We start from the raw sequence: 15776 nt of genomic DNA, 5'->3' as shown, positions 1-15776 counted from the left end.
TGTCCCGGCACTCAATAGAGATGCTGCAAATGCGGCGACTGCTTCGCGGAGAGTGGCGGCCACGTTGCGCTGTTGCCAGAAATGGTTCGCACTAGACACTTCGTGGGCACGGAACTCGGAGCCCGGCATCGCCTCCAGTCGAGATGCCCAGTTGCGGAGCTTCTTGATCGGAACGAACCCGTCGCGGTCGCCGTAGATGGCAAGTGTGGGATTCTGAACGAGCTTGTATTCTGCTTCAACCGGGACTGCATGGGCGACCACAGCTGGCTCCCGGGGTTCTGGAGGGTGTGACCCCTTGGCTCGTCCGGAGAACCGAGTCCACGCCTTTGCGGGTAAGCCCGACAAAGACGGAGGAAGGGACATGGTTGCCAGGTTCGTAACAACACCCTGCAACGGCGAGACGAGCAGGTATGCCGGACGGAACGAAATCCGGCCGGAGATCGGACGCAGGTACTCAGGCGTAACCCCCGCATCTCTGCTGACTCCATCCGAGCCTCGAGGCGCATGCCCCTTCCCGCTACTGGATCGCTTGTGGCCCTTCCTGGTCCGCGCCAGAAGCTCTGCAACTCCATGCCGTATTGTCTCTTCCAACTCCATCGAGAGGGAGCGGCGCGATTCATAGCTTTTGCGGCGCCCGTCATCCCCCCCAACGCGCAGCCCAACGTGTTTCCGCGGAGATTGTGGGCGCCGACAGTCTGCTGCGGCTTGCCTTGCGCTTGCCAAAACCGTGTTCTGCATCTCGGCAAGGTGTTGTGCGCGCAGCCGTACCTCAGCGGCGTGTGTCCCGCATTCCGGGATATCGAACAGGGCGGCTATTGTCTCGACAGAGGGCAGCTGCGAGGTAACCATGGCACCGTAGGAATATCCTCCGAGCAACAGGATTGGCGTGGGTTCGGGCGGGTCTGGCGGACTCGGGGTCGGTGGACCGACACATATTGTCGATCCAAAACCCCCATCGTCCTCCACCATTTCATCATCAGGGCTCGCGTTCCCGCGTCCGGCCGGCGCACCTCGGCCGAACGGGTCGAGAAAGTGCACGTAGTGGATTGCGAATCCGACGACAGACATGTAGTCGGCCCGCTCGGCCTTGGCCGTCCATGAGGTTTTGCCAGCAGAGCCCTGGGCTCCTCTAGATCGTGGGAAGAGGTATCAGCGGGCCAGTGCAAGGTAGCTTAGAGCGGATGGTCAAGCGGTACGAACCTGAAGTTGAATGTGACCACGAGGAAGCCTCGGCGCAGGAGGGTGCCTGCAACAATGTCGACAACAGGATCGTCGTAGCTGCCTCCTAGCGGTGCATATGGGTGGGCAACAACGGCGGCATGCTTTTGCCAGCGCGGCGCATTGGGAGCGGCAGCCAGGGAGAGCGGATGGTAGACACGGCAGTCGATGGGGAGCCCATCATGGACACTGGGCACCGTAAAAATCAGGCTCGGCTTCGGAAGCATTGTCGATGACGAGTAGTCCTGAGTAGCGGCCATGTCCCACTCGATGGAGCAAATCCCCTAGCCCAGGGGGCAGCGGAGACTCGTCGTCAGGCCGACGGGATATGGTGAGGGCATGTCGTGGATAGGACCGTGACGCGTATGCATTGGGATCCATTGGTAGCGAACCCTGAGCATCTATCCGTCAGCTCGCAGCCTGCCACTGACGGTGGGGCTCTCAGCTTGTGCGAAGCCAATCACAGGACCAGGCATTATTGACGCAGGGCGAGCAACCCCACAAAGCCTAAGACACCATCCAGCCCCATTTTCACTCGTTCACAAGAATGGGCCGACTTTCAAATCTTCTATATGTGTAGAACGTTTACCCCTCTCATATCCAGGAAAGCTTTCGATGTGACAATGGAAGCTTTGTATTTTTAGACGGAAACGGAAAAGAACACAATGGCACGCAGTGTCGCTAGCTCGCGTCACGACTCTCTCATGAGGCAAGGCACGAGGTAGGTTGTCCGTTTCGCACATGCCTCTCAATCCACCCTGTTCATCCCGCACCACGGCACTAAGTAGGTTGCGGTGAGCCAGATCTGTCTCTTTGGGCGTGACATTCCGCCGGATGACCATGATCATTTGGAGCATGACCTTCGGCCAGCCACGCCGTTCGATGACAGATGATTCCACCCACCCGAGTGCACACCGCAAAGGGGTTCCTTGCACAAGACGAGTGCACTAGCTGGCCATAATAGACCGTACCCGACGGACTCATTACCATAGGAGGTAGTTGTGGAGAAGTGAAAATAGCCCTCACACACTCGGTCAGAGAACTGACTCGCCGTCTCAGAGCACCTTGCACATCGAGCAAGATGGGGTGTCAACTTCATCCCAGTTAATAATAGCGCCTCAACCGAGAAAAAGCTTGTGGTTTCATCCGCAGCAGTTATCTCTCGGGTCTCCGCGTGAGAAGGGCTGTATGTGCGATGCCTTAAAGTCGTCTCCATCGCACGGCAGCATGCAGGCCGGCAATTGCTCTGCTGCCGACGTCGCATCACATGGAGGTTTCCAGTTCGAGTCGCTTGCATTTCAGCCTCATGCGATTGGTTAGTGAACCGGACTTCCTACCCCACTGCAGCAACCCCACATAACGCCGGAACCGGCGCGCCAATTAGAGTGCCCGGTGCGACTACCCCGCGATTCCTTTGTGCCTGCCGTCCACCTTCCGAGACGGCAAGGTGGGGGCGCCCCACGTTGCCCATTTCCCAGTTTGGCTGGTGAGACCTAGACCGCATTTCGTCAGGTGGCCTTTTACGTCCATGATTCTTGATCAGATCCTGATGATCGTCAGGAAAAAGAGCGCGATGCGAACCTCAGCGTAAGTATTCGCTGCTTGCTTTTTTATTCCCTCTCCCACTTCTCAGTGGAACTCCTGTGTGTATTTTTATGCTTTCCAACGACCTAGCGGCCACGAGGCCATCATTTATGTTGAAATAACATCGACCTCGACGTCCTTCTTTGCTCAGCGGCTCTCGTGGGCAAGGGAAGGTATTTCATGCGAATGAGCAACGGTGCTTTGTTCGCCCATCATTTTCGAGCAGAAGTTTCAAGATTAACCCATTTACGACTGGCGCGTCACATTGGTCGCCGGAGCAAGGGTCCCACCGGAGGGGAACCATCCCTCCGCTTGACCATCTCACTCGAAGATCACCGAAATGCCAGACGTTCTTCTACACAAACATCTCCCCGTTCACGTCAGCACTGCCGAGCCAGGCTCGAAGGTATTACAGCTCTTCGACCCTCCCAAGTCGCGGAGGAAGAAAAAGCATCACGGCCATGGCCCTTCACACGTGTCACGGCTCGTCCAAAGTGCCGGCAATGTTGTTCTGTCATGGCGGGACGGTCTCTCGTGGTCAGAGCGCGAGGAAAGGAGAAAGAAGGAGGAGCGGATGCAAATTCTTGCTGCGCGCATGCAAAATGTACGTACCCAGGCGTCGCAGTCTTGCGCAGTCCACTCGCTGACCTGTCGCCGCAGGCTGCCACGCTAAAAGAATGGAAGACGGCCGCCATTGAGCTCGACCAGCTTGAGGGCAATGACGAGTGGAAACTCGACGATTATGCGAGCGTGGAATCCGAATATCGCCCAGACTTGATCCGGGCACAACTACACGCTTTGGACACGGCGCGAACGAATTGCGACATCAATGCCATGATGTATCTGATCAGGACTGCATTGTCGCGTGACCTCGGCGGTACGGGGAATACGGAACTCTACCGACACTCATACATCGGCACCAAAGCGCTGATCGATCGTTATGTCGACTCGGCTGTCCAGACCATTCAAGCGGCGGTGGACATGCCGGCCTACCGACCCGAGCTGGATGCTAGAGAGCTGCTTGAAGACATGGTTTACGCCAGGCAGAGCTTTGGGAGGAGTGCTCTGCTCCTTAGTGGAGGCGCTACGTTTGGCATGGCGCACATCGGCGTGCTCAAGACCCTCTACGAGGAAAAGCTCCTGCCGCGTATCATGTCGGGCGCCTCGGCCGGATCCATCGTCTGCGCCGTCGCGTGCACGCGCAAGGACGACGAGGTTCCCTCGCTGATCAAGGCCTTCCCGTTTGGCGACCTGGGCGTGTTTGAGGGCGAGAATGAAGGCCTTTCGTCTCACCTCCTCAACCTCTTGACCAAGGGTTCCTGGTCCGATATCTCGAACCTGACTAGGGTGATGCGTTCGTGGCTCGGCGACGTGACTTTTCTCGAGGCGTATAACCGGACGCGGCGGATATGCAACATCTGTGTGTCGTCAGCGTCCATCTACGACGTTCCGCGCCTCCTCAACTACATTACCGCCCCTAATGTGCTCATATGGTCGGCCGTCGCCGCCTCGTGCGCTGTCCCCCTTATTTTCCAGGGCCACCCTTTGCTGATGAAGCATCCCGTCACCGGGGTCCATGAGCCCTGGATCCCTACGCCGCAGCAGTTCATCGACGGATCTGTCGACAACGACCTTCCCATGACGCGTCTCGCCGAAATGTTCAACGTCAACCACTTCATCGTGTCGCAGGTCAACCCGCATGTCGTTCCGTTCCTCCCCAAGGATGAGCAGGCCGTGCCCGGGCAACTACAGAAGAAGATGGACTCCCAAGACGAAGATGAGTGCCTTCACAACCTGACTTCGATAGCGAAAGAGGAAGGTCTTCACAGGATGCAATTTCTCGCCGAGCTGGGAGTCTTTCCGAACCTGCTCACCAAGCTCCTCTCGGTCATGGGCCAACAGTACTCGGGCGACGTCAACATCCTCCCAGAGATCACCCTGAGCGACCTCCCGCTCATGCTAAAGAACCCTACCCCCGAGTTCATGCTCCGCAACTGTCTGATTGGAGAGCGCGCAACCTGGCCGAAATTGAGCCGCATCCGCGACCGTCTCGCCATCGAACTGGCTCTGGACCAGGCCGTGCACGCCCTACGAACCCGCGTGGTGTTTAGCAAAAGCCAGGTCGATCTCCGTCGCGCTATGGGCGTGTCCAGGCCGGTGGGCCGCTACGGCGACTACAACCCGAACAACACATCCTCCGCCCTGGGCGCAAGCGCTGACTCTGGCTACGAGCTGAGCCCCAGTACCTCAAGCCTCGCCGTCCGCGTCGTCCAACCCCCGGGCTCCGGAGAGGTCACGTCGTCGGAGGAGAAGTCGTTCGACCGTAGGAGAGGGTCTGGTGCGAGCATCCAGCTGGTGGCGGCTCGACATAACAGGAAGTCGTTTCACCAGGACGGGGACGAGGACCAGTCGGAGGAGGAAGAGAGGCTGGAACTTAAACCTCGGTCGTCGCGCACCTCCGGTAAGGCTAGTCTGCGCGGTGGCAGTGCGTCGGTCAAGCCGAGGCTTAGGAGGAATGCCAAAAGCCATGGGCACATGCGGAGCGGGAAGCCGGTGGTGGCAGAATTCTATCGCGCGAGGGATGAGCTGCGGCTTTCGGCCCGCGAGCTGTTGAATACGGGGGCAGGCTTGGTTTCGGCCGAGATTGGGACAGGGGAGGATACTACCGCCACCGGCACGACGACGGCCGAGGAGGGAGGGGTTGACAGTCCGAATCTGGACGTGCTTGGGCCGGAGATGGAGGTCATTCTGACGCCGGTGCAGCTGGAAACGGAGCGGGCGTCGCAGGCTTCGGATGGCGGGCTGATGAGCGATGCCGATCCTTATACGTGGACGTTTGTTCAAACGGCTCAGGCGGGGTCCGACAAGAGGGGGTCACCGTCTAAGTTGCGCTATTCAGAGACATGATGGCGTGGTTGTTTGGGAAGGGCGGGCTGTGTTGGGACAAGCGGGCTCAGGAAAGATGGCGACGGCATTGACAGCGGTGGTTGATGTCCTCGTGGTGCCTGGATAGCATTGGGAAGGCGGTTGTTTGGTACGGCGGCCAGTGATCAGTGCTTTGGGCATGGCGGTTAGCAGGCAAGAATCCGGGGGGATAGAGCATGCTTTAAAGAGTATACATTAGATCCTAAGCACCGGACAGGTTGCAAGCTGTTGGTTGATTGAGAGTACATCTTAGTCTACAAGTAATATAGAACAGCATGACGTTCATGAAGCGGACTGGTTTTGTCGTCATGAGTCTGGGAAGTGATGGATATGGAAAGGGTGAGCAAAGCTGGAGACTTCGTTTAGGGACGAAGGGGATCAAGCGAACGCAATATGCCTGTTCTTTTTCTAGCAGAAGTTGATTCAGCTCGTCAAGTCGGCACCCCGTCCATTCTACAGCCCTTAACTTTCCACACATTATCAACAAGCCCGCCACGCAGGTTCTAAGGCGCATGATGAGTGACTTCATCAAAACCGGTGATCTAGGGCTTGTCCTCGTATAAAACTATGCGTTGAAAATGAACGATAACTGGTATAAAGTAGAAAGCATGGAAGAAACTAACAAGCGGGAAAAAAGAGGAAAGGAGCATAACAGGAATAGAAAAAGGAAAAAAAACGGTAAGATAGAAAGGAAGATTCCTTCGGTCTAGGAAAGGGCTTTTTTGCCCTTTCTATCCCGATGAGCCGTTAACCTACCAATTCCCGACCACTTTGCACAGGCGGAGTAAGGTATGAGAGGCTTAGGGGGGTACAGTTTTACAGTTTTTGGCTAAAGTACATACATAGCAGGTAAGAGGGTAAACAGCTGCCGCTGCAGGGCTCGGTTATAGTTATCCTGGGCTTTTGGAGAGCGATGTCCTGCAGGCCACTGCTGGCACTGCGTACACCACATGCAAACTTCTGGCCTTGCACCTAGGCTACCTTTAGTCTGAAATGGACGGAGGGCTCGGGGGTTCCGGGTTTCGGGTTCTTGTACCACCGTTTTCTGCTGCTGCTGATCTTCCGTATTCAACTTGAACATCCAGGGTGAACTTGGACTCTTTTTGCGTCCGTCCTTCAGAGACACTGGCAGGACAGCTAGAGATCCGCGGTCTTCAATTACTCCAGCTACACATCAGCACCCCTTCCGAAACTGACAGCCGCCGTAGGTATGGCCGAGGAACAACAAACAACGGTAGCCCAGTTCAGCCCACGCTTCCGTACCGACATCTACCCCTTCATCTACCCTTCCAAATACAGGGGTACGTTGCAAGACAAGGTGGCCATCATCACAGGTGAGGTTCTCCCTCTCCCTCCACCCTCCCTCTTTTGCCACTGTCAGGATACATGTACTGTTTCTCCCAGACCGACATGACTTTGTGTGAGCTTTCCTAATGTAGTGTACACAACTAGGTGCCGCCGGAGCGCTGGGCCAGGCGCTGGCAGAATCGTTTGCCGTGGCCGGCGTCAAGTTGGTGTTGACGTACAACAAGACGGCGCCGCCGCCTGAGCTGAGGGAAAGGTGTGTCCGGTTCGGGGCTGCGGCGGTTGAGTTTGTACAGTGCAATGTTGCCGAGCTAGAGGGGTGTAAGGAGCTTGTGCGGCGGGTGAGTTTGTTTCTTGAAGTTTGCTGCCGTGATACGGTACCTAGGCTGTTGACTCAGCTGCTGGGTGGGTATGAGGTGCGAGGTCCTGGGCATCTGGTGTAAGCGGAGATGGGGATTGTCTACTTACTTTACCTGATAGGCACTCAACCTCCATGGCAGAGTCGATATTCTCGTTAACAACGCCGGCGCCAACCGGTTGGGGCCGGTAAGGCCCATTCCTATGCCTCCCCGATCCAGCTCAACGACTGACTGAATCCAGATCTACGTACAAGATCCGCGCGACTTCGCCCATGACATCGCCGTCAACCTAAACGGACCCTACTATCTCATGCGGCTGCTCCTGCCCGGGTTCCGCGCACAACGCAGCGGGTGCGTGCTCAACATTGCCTCGCGCGCGGGCACCGTCGCCACCCCCTACAGCACGAGCTACTGCGCGAGCAAGGCGGCGCTGATCAACCTGACGGCGTGCACGCAAAAGGAGATGGACATCGAAGGGTTGGACGACGTGCACTTGTATTCGCTGCATCCAGGGGGAATCAAGAGCGCCATGACGCTGACGAGTAGGGAATCCCCTTCTTCTTTCCTTGTTCACGAATATCATGGGTCAGTGTCACTGACGCGGCCGGCTGACGGTATGTGGTGGACGAAAAACAGAGTATGCCAAGAAGTCCATCTCCAGCCTCCCGGCGTCGGCCCAGCCCGCCTTCCTTAACACGCTCGACGTGTACAACGACTCGCCGTATCTCAACGGCATGGTGTGCGTGGCGCTGGCGACAGGCGTCGGCAAGCGCGCGCTGAGGGGAAAGTACTTTGACGTCGGACAGGATCTGGAAGACGTGCTTGCGCAGGAGGAGGCGCTCAAGGCGAATCCGGACCTTCACGCGCTGCATACCAGCTTCCTGGGCGAGTTGACCAATGCCGGGATCCCGCCTGGTGGGTATCATGCTGAGGAAGTAAAGTTTGAGTTTCCGGGTTTCTGAGGGCGCGGCGCGATGACTGGGAGCTGGTTGGTTTGGTTATCATTGCGGCCTATCTTGCCTTCGTCGAGTACAGAGACAAGGGGATGTCGATACGGAATTGCCAAGTATCTCAGAAGAGTCTGAGTGGCATGCTTAGACTACAGTCTCAATTGCACTTTTCCAAATTGTTGATGTTGAAGAGGACGTAGAATGATAGCGAAAGTCGAAGGCGGGAATTGATGGACCCCGACCAACAGCCTGGGCTGCGACTTTCGGCGACCAAAAGCCGGCTTTTAGCCTCCTTGGCGACTGATGATCTGATAAGATGAGCCTGCAGCAAAGTGGGTCCACACCAGCGCCAACAAAGCGGGGGACACGAAACTTGCCCCCGACGGGTCCTCCGGTTGGTTCTTTGAGAAAAATGCGTCGAATGTTGGATCCAACGCTCAAAGGCTCCGAATCCGGCTGCAATCAAACGGCCCAGGCCAGGGCATCCGGATGCCATGGCTCATCCAATAATGGCTGAGCGATCTGGGCAGGAGCAGCATCGGTGGAGCTGTTCTTGCCAAGTCGGTCTGGAGGGAAGCCAAGGACGAAGGAAGGGAAAGGAGCGCAGAATTTCCCATCATTTCCACTGCTTTCAGAGACGCAGAAATGGGGCGAGGAATTGCGGTGTGGGTCGGTGGTTCCTCGGGTCCGTCGCTCGAACCGCTTCCAGGTTGCCAGCATTGGATGTGTCCCATGCAGGCCCGGGGACGCAGAGATGGTGAGAGAGTCGGCGCCTCAAATATTATGAGGTGGTGTGCTGGCCAGACCGGACCACCCTCCATGTTCTACAACTTCCCGACTCCAGCTACCCCCTGTGCAGCTTTCTATTCGCGCCGAGCAGGACTGTTTCGTACGCCACACCTGCACCATTGAGGTCTCTGCGCCGAGTGTACACATCATCAGTCCATCACGTCTTCTCGCTGCGACTCCTTCATAGCTCTGCCCCTTTCCACACCCCCGCAGCCACGATGGGCTCCATTCCCGAAGCGCTGACCACCTTCAACTCCACAACGAAGCCATTCAGAGTCCTGGTGGCTGGCGGCGCATACGGCGGTCTCTCGGCCGCTCTCAACCTACAAGATCTTTGCCGTGGCCTTCCTCCGCGGTGTGGGCCGAGTCCTGACGAGGCCGATCAGGTCGAGCGGCCAAAGTTTGCCGTCGATATCACCATTGTGGACGAGAGGGATGGTTACTGTGAGCTCTTGCCTCGGCTTCCCAGACCGTCTCACCCTGCTCACATCTGCCAGACCACCTGATAGGCTCGCCCCTGGCGCTGGCGTCTGATGCATACACCGAGAAGGCCTGGGTCAAGTACGACGACATTCCCGCGCTGCGGTCGCCCAACATCCGCGTCCTTCAGGGGTCTGTGAAGGCGGTTGACCCTCGGCAAAAGATAGCCACCTTTGCTGCGCACGGCAGCGGAGAGACCTTGGAACTGCAATACGACTATTTTGTTGCTGCGACCGGGTTGAGGCGGGCCTGGCCGGTGGTCCCTCAATCATTGCGGAGGAAGCAATTTCTGTTCGAAGCCGGCGACCACATTAGCGCCGCCACGGCCGCAAAGCATGGCGTTGTAATTGTCGGCGGTGGTAAATCACCATCCCTATCCTTACAACAACAAAAAAAGCCATTTTAGACTGACAATTCCCACAGGTGCCGTCGGCATTGAGATGGCAGCCGAGCTCAAGCTCGTCCACCCTCATCTCAAAGTAACCCTGGTCCATTCCCGGGACAAGCTGCTCTCCTCGGAGCCTCTTCCCGAAGAGGTCAAGGACCGCGCTCTGCAGCTTGTCCGCGAAGCCAGCGTCGACGTGCTCATGTCCCACCGGCTAGATCGGACCGAGGAGACGCAGGACGAGCACGGGAACAAGTGCCTCCGTCTGCACTTCACCAATGGCCACATCATGCTCGCAGACCAGGTATCAATGGCCGTATCCAGGCCGGTCCCTTCAACGGCCTACCTCCCGAGCAGCGTGCTCGACAAAGAGGGCTACGTCAGAATCCAGGCTAGGTATGTACCACCCATATGTCCCTCCATTATTCACCTATCTACCCCTTTTCAACCCACTAACCAAAACCCCTTCAGCCTCGCCTTCCCCACCGACTCACCCAACTCGTCGTCGCACTTCGCCATCGGCGACCTGGTCCGCTGGTCGGGCATCAAGCGCTGCGGCGCCGCCATGCACATGGGCTACTACGCCGCGACGAACGTGCACCAGCAGATGCAGCTCGCCACGGGCCGCATCGCGGCGCCCAACTACCTCGAGCTGGCCGAGATCCCGCCCATGATCGGGCTGGCCGTCGGCAGGCAAGCCGTGTCATACTGGCCTGAGGCCGGGGTGGATTCCGGGGAGGAGGTGATGAAGGTGTTTTTTGGGGAGGATTTGGGGTTTGCGAGTGAGTATTTTTCCACTCTTGCTCCTTCACTTTTCTGTGTGTGAGGTTGAGGGATTATTGTGTGTACTGACGTACCGGCAGTCTGCTGGAATCATCTCGGATTGGGGGTTGACGGGGGAAAAGAGTGACGTTGGTTAGTCTGCATGACAGGCGTTAATGTGTGAAGCACTGTTGTTCGGAACTTCGTGAGCTTTTTGGAAATTGGAGTTTTTTTTTTCTTCCGGGTGTGAGCTTTGAGTTATTCAGACGCAGAAATGCTGGGTAGATGACGGATAGAAGCTGAATATTCAACGATTTTCTTGTATACTTTTTACTCGATATCATCGGTTACACTGCAAAACCGCCCCTTACAGTTTCGGGACCAGCCTCACCCCCGTCCCGCCCATGACCTTTTCGTTGTCGTCGAGCGGACACAGCTGAAAGAAGCGTTCGCGAGAGCAGCTCATGAGGGCGGACCGCTTGTGGGGCAGGTCGATGAACTTGTCGAGCCCGAAGCCGTGGATGAGGTCGTACATGAGGACCGAGCTGTTGGTGAACTTGGGCTCGCCGACGAGCCGCGCCGTGCGCGGCTCGTCCAGGAACAGGTAGTGCATCAGGCTGGACCACCACGCGCTGACGCGGTGCGGTCCCCGGTACCGCACGTCGCCCACCAAGCTGTGCCGGCCGCGGTCGTAGTCGCCGGCGGGATAGTACGCGCCGACGCTGTCTTCCTGCACACCTGTCAGCGCAACCCCGTTTACATAATAACCTGGCAAGTGGGTGGGAAAGGGAAGGCTTACCTTTGCCCAGTACACCTCAAAATAAGCAAAAAACGTCTCGTCAAACCGCGCCAGCACCGCCAACCGATGGGGGTCCTCGTGCGCCCGGCGCAGGTACTCGACGTGCTGCTCGCGCGTGCCCCTCAGGTCCCAGCCCTGCGACACGCGCGGGTCATTTTGCCACGCATGGAACAGGTCGACGTGCTCGGCGCGGGACCAGTCGAGCGCCACCATGCTGAACGTCTCGCGCAGGTGCGGGATCCACCGGCTGTACACGACCGACCCCGGCTGAGGCTTGGAGCGGCGCCGCGGGTGCCAGTAGAAGGCCGAGCCGGTGGTCGATGGGTCTGAGGCCGTGGTGATGATGTACTCGGGCGGAGGGATCGGGTAGCACGAGAGGTCCGGGTCTTGGGCCTCCGGGGCCCAGACTGGGCGCGAGCCAAAGGGGGAGCCGGCACCTTGCCAGAAGGCACTGCGTGAGACGAGGAGTTCGTTGTTGGGGTTGTTGCTGGAGGACTGGGCAATAACCTCGGGTTTGGAGGCCGGCGTGGGGTGGGTGATGGCAAGCCCGACGGTTTGGAGTTGGCGGGCCAGCCGGTCGGCGCCGGGCCCCTGGGCGTCGAGGCGGAAGGCTTCTTCGCTTGGCCGGACGGTAAAGATGGCGTAGGTGATGAGCCAAAGCTGGGCAACTGTTGGGGGCTCAGCGCTCGTCCAGGTTACCGTCACGGCTGGGTTCCGTCTCGCCCTCGCCCAGGGGGTGTTGTTGGAGTCAGTTGGTCGGTCGCTCGACTTGAGGTCCTGGGGTTCGGAGAAGGAGACGGCAGCATTGTGAAGGGGTGTGACGGGAGACTCGGTGCCAGGTTGGGGATTGTGAGGAACGAGTTGATAGGAACTGCTGCCTACGACAAACTTGACGAGGTAGGCTGTCTGGTACGGATGTGGGAGCTTCAGGATCGGTTCTGAAGAGGCGGCATACTTGACAAGCTGCCGTGGTGGTCTGGATGAGAATGCCATATTTGATGTGCTGTTATCCAGGATCTGGAGAATGAGAACCAACAGGAAGCACAGATTGAGCTACAAGACATCAGACAGCTCGAGAACTCCTAGGTCTCTGCGTCTCACATGCACCACAGCTAGCCTTACCCAAAATTCCCGTCTTCATTATTTCGGCATTGGCCAAACGAGGACCACGACAGTGGTTCCATGTCTTTGGCGGCGGAGACCGGTTCCACGAACTCATCTTACCCGCCGATGTGCGTGTGGCGGCAGTCCTTGTGTGTTTCGAACAGGGGGTGAGCGACTGGCCAATCAAGTGAAGTCCAGAGGTGCTGGGTTCGGATCTGATAACTTTAGTCGGACGCCAGAAAGCGGATCAGATAATTTTGCATGGCACCCGACTTCGGAGCATGTTTGCTGCCTTGGTACCGAGTATTGTTCCACACGGCAAAGGTTGGCAACCCTGTTTTCGGTCGTAAGGTGTGTACTCAGTGGGGTGTTTACGCTGCACTGAACCATTGAAACATCGGTCGACGACGACGCCGCGTCCGAATCCAGCTTTGCTGGCAGCTTCTGGAAAGTGTCGGTTGATGAAGGCTGCCGAGGTTGTGTCCCGGCGTGGGATCATAGACTTGGCATGAATAATTATCAGATCCCAAGAGAAGAACTGTCAGTCGGCGGCCCTTTTTGTGAGGCATTTTTCCCAGGCTCCCCAGGGCAAGAGCGGCCCCACCATCACGCCATCTCGTGCAGTTGCCTTATCAGATGGCGAGAGGAGCCACGCACCCCACTGCCCGATGGAAAGTCTGCAAGAAAACTCTGATCCGTGTTCGCTTGCGGACTCCATCTGCCGTGCGCCGGCCGAGGAACAAAGTTATTTGCTTGCGCGCAGCAGCGGGCATTCACGCAGATCCGCCATGGTGCATGGAATACCGCGGATCCGAGGAACAAGAAGGGAAGCCGAGCAGTTGAGCAGTTCCTGGAATGGGCCGTCGTATCCTCGAAATCGTCATAACCCAGTGATGCGTTCTCGGAGGCCAGGCTGTATGAACCCCATGGATCTTATCTGATCAGATCAGATCATGGAAATGCTCTTGGGGTTGCAACGTGGGTGGCCCGGCTGGCGCACCCCTTTTTCCCTGAGGTCAGCAGCCAAAGCTTGGGTGCCGTCTGTCTCTCCGCTCCGCTCCGGCTTTGTGGTTCCCAAATCTCTTCGGAAATTTGGATCATCAACCGTGAAGCTTTCCTAATTGGATTCGAGACTTGTGTGTGCCAGTTGACAACAACACTTACAACAACAGACGTTAGGTGAGACACGCGGGGCTACAGACACCAGACAGATCGACACTCCTGAACATGTCGGTTCAGGTTCCAGTGCGGCATCCTGCAGAGGACAGCATTGTCTTTCCCCAGCCCCCAAAACCGTCCCTCCTCTTCGGTCCAACAGATCCGCCCCTGGTTGATTTGACGCTCGGAGAACTGCTCGACTTGCAATGCATGCAGCACGGCACGAGGGAAGGACTGGTGATCCCCTGGACCGGTGCGCGATGGACCTACAACGAGATCAATCATCACAGCCGCCTGCTTGCGGCGGCGCTGCTAGAGATGGGCATCGGCTTGGGTGATAGGGTGGGTATCATGGCCGGCAACTGTGAGCAGTATGCCTCAGTGTTCTTCGCCGCCACCAGGATAGGGGCCATCCTGGTCATCCTCAATAACACGTACACCCCGACCGAGGCGCAGTACGGCCTCGACTTTTCCGGTATGCGTATTGCCTCCCGTCCATCTTCATAATAACAGGCTGACTGTTGTCTAGAATGCAAGGTCTTCTTCACCACCAAGAGAATAGGCCGGCTCGACCAGCAGCCTCTGCTCACCCAACTCGCAGCACGAGCCAAGGGACCCAAGGTGGTGATGCTCCGGGGCGACTCGGACGGGTACACGACGTACAAGGACCTGCTCACGCAGGGCTCGCGCGTCGACCCCGAGCAGCTCCACCACGCTGAGGCCAAGGTGCTGCCTCACATGGTCTGCAATCTGCAATTTACCAGCGGCACCACCGGCATTCCCAAGGCCGCCATGCTGACCCATCAGTACGCCTCCCACAGGCTCACTTGACCCCCGATAAACAGCCCTGGCACTGACTACCTCCCAGCAACATTGTCAACAACTCGCGGTTCATCGGCGACCGCATGCGCCTTACCCCGTCCGACGTCCTCTGCTGCCCGCCCCCGCTTTTCCACTGCTTCGGCCTCGTGCTCGGCCTCATGTCAGTCCTGACGCACGGCGCCAAGATTGTCTACCCAGCCGAGCTTTTCGACGCGCCGTCGACCCTCCGCGCCATCATCGCGGAGCAATGCACCGCCGTGCACGGCGTGCCGGCCATGTTCGACAGCCTGCTCGCGTTACCCGAGGCCAAGCACCTACGCGCGGCAGACCTCCGGCTGCGGACGGGCATCGTGGCGGGCGCGCCCGTGCCGCGCTATCTCATGGAGCAGATGGTGTCGCGGCTGGGCATGGCCGAGTTCACGTCGAGCTACGGGCTCACCGAGGCGAGCCCGACGTGCTTCAACGCCTTCACCGACGATCCCATCCAGACACGCCTGACGACGGTCGGCACGCTCATGCCTCACGCCATGGCCAAGATTGTGGACCGAGAGGGCAATGTCGTGCCGGTGGGCTCCAAGGGCGAGTTATGCATTGCGGGCTATCAGCTGCAGGCCGGGTATTGGAATAACTCGGAGAAGACGAACGAGGTCATGATGAGGGATGAGAGCGGCGTGTTGTGGCTGCATACCGGCGACGAGGCCGTGTTTGATGAGAGGGGTTACTGTACGATCACGGGACGGTTCAAGGACATCATCATCCGCGGCGGGGAGAACATCTACCCCCTGGAAATCGAGGAGCGGTTGATGGCCCACCCGGCTATCGGGATGGCGGTGGTGGTGGGCTTGAAAGACGCGCACTATGGCGAGGTGGTCGGCGCGTTCTTGGACGTGGACGCCAGCCTGGGGCAGAGGCAACGGCCCGGGCTAGAGGAGGTCAGGGAATGGGTGAGGAGAAGGCTCGGCAAACACAAGGCGCCGACCCATGTGTTCTGGCTCGGTGTGGATGGCGTGCCGAGCGCGGTGCCCCTGACGGGCAGCGGCAAGGTCCGCAAGTTTGAGATGGCGCAGTTGGGCAACAAGTTGCTGGAGTCGGCTGCGGCGAAGGCGAAGCTTTAGGGTGAGCCCTTGGATATAGCA

General features: G+C 58.0%; 7 protein-coding genes across 7 annotated transcripts; 4 read left to right on the top strand and 3 right to left on the bottom strand.

Moving 5' to 3' along the window:
• Positions 1–12: 12 nt before the first annotated feature.
• On the bottom strand, positions 13–1454 carry N657DRAFT_543811 (uncharacterized protein; the record flags this gene model as incomplete). Its single annotated transcript, XM_062787839.1, has 2 exons — positions 13–1129; positions 1201–1454. Coding segments are annotated over 2 exons (1371 nt in total), but the record flags the coding sequence as incomplete, so codon positions are not given.
• Positions 1455–1962: 508 nt separating this feature from the next.
• On the bottom strand, positions 1963–2829 carry N657DRAFT_388084 (uncharacterized protein). The gene has a single exon (XM_062787132.1). The coding sequence runs from the start codon at positions 2513–2515 to the stop codon at positions 2063–2065; it is 453 nt and encodes a 150-aa protein (XP_062648098.1). The 5' UTR covers positions 2516–2829; the 3' UTR covers positions 1963–2062.
• A 313-nt stretch (positions 2830–3142) lies between these two features.
• On the top strand, positions 3143–5709 carry N657DRAFT_680338 (patatin-domain-containing protein; the record flags this gene model as incomplete). The annotated part of the gene is made up of 2 exons (XM_062796277.1): positions 3143–3406; positions 3463–5709. The coding sequence occupies 2 exons, from the start codon at positions 3143–3145 to the stop codon at positions 5707–5709; spliced, it is 2511 nt and encodes an 836-aa protein (XP_062648097.1).
• Positions 5710–6770: 1061 nt separating this feature from the next.
• On the top strand, positions 6771–8353 carry N657DRAFT_689897 (NAD(P)-binding protein; the record flags this gene model as incomplete). Its single annotated transcript, XM_062797013.1, has 5 exons — positions 6771–7061; positions 7180–7373; positions 7513–7578; positions 7633–7933; positions 8028–8353. The coding sequence occupies exons 1-5, from the start codon at positions 6938–6940 to the stop codon at positions 8351–8353; spliced, it is 1011 nt and encodes a 336-aa protein (XP_062648096.1). The 5' UTR covers positions 6771–6937.
• A 995-nt stretch (positions 8354–9348) lies between these two features.
• Positions 9349–10905, top strand: N657DRAFT_680336 (FAD/NAD(P)-binding domain-containing protein; the record flags this gene model as incomplete). The annotated part of the gene is made up of 5 exons (XM_062796276.1): positions 9349–9574; positions 9628–9969; positions 10034–10391; positions 10467–10777; positions 10859–10905. 5 exons carry the CDS (start codon positions 9349–9351, stop codon positions 10903–10905), a joined length of 1284 nt encoding a protein of 427 aa, XP_062648095.1.
• A 197-nt stretch (positions 10906–11102) lies between these two features.
• Positions 11103–12737, bottom strand: N657DRAFT_595102 (uncharacterized protein). The gene is made up of 2 exons (XM_062789966.1): positions 11557–12737; positions 11103–11487 (listed from the first exon to the last, which is right to left on the bottom strand). The coding sequence occupies exons 1-2, from the start codon at positions 12547–12549 to the stop codon at positions 11125–11127; spliced, it is 1356 nt and encodes a 451-aa protein (XP_062648094.1). The 5' UTR covers positions 12550–12737; the 3' UTR covers positions 11103–11124.
• Positions 12738–13887: 1150 nt separating this feature from the next.
• On the top strand, positions 13888–15755 carry N657DRAFT_633436 (acetyl-CoA synthetase-like protein; the record flags this gene model as incomplete). The annotated part of the gene is made up of 3 exons (XM_062791211.1): positions 13888–14293; positions 14348–14624; positions 14687–15755. 3 exons carry the CDS (start codon positions 13888–13890, stop codon positions 15753–15755), a joined length of 1752 nt encoding a protein of 583 aa, XP_062648093.1.
• Positions 15756–15776: the final 21 nt, after the last annotated feature.

Source organism: Parathielavia appendiculata (genome assembly GCF_033297405.1).
Source record: "Parathielavia appendiculata strain CBS 731.68 unplaced genomic scaffold N657scaffold_5, whole genome shotgun sequence".
Classification (NCBI taxonomy): Eukaryota; Fungi; Ascomycota; class Sordariomycetes; order Sordariales; family Chaetomiaceae; genus Parathielavia; species Parathielavia appendiculata.
Note: the sequence above shows the minus strand (reverse complement) of the source record. Positions and strands in the feature narration are given on the sequence as shown.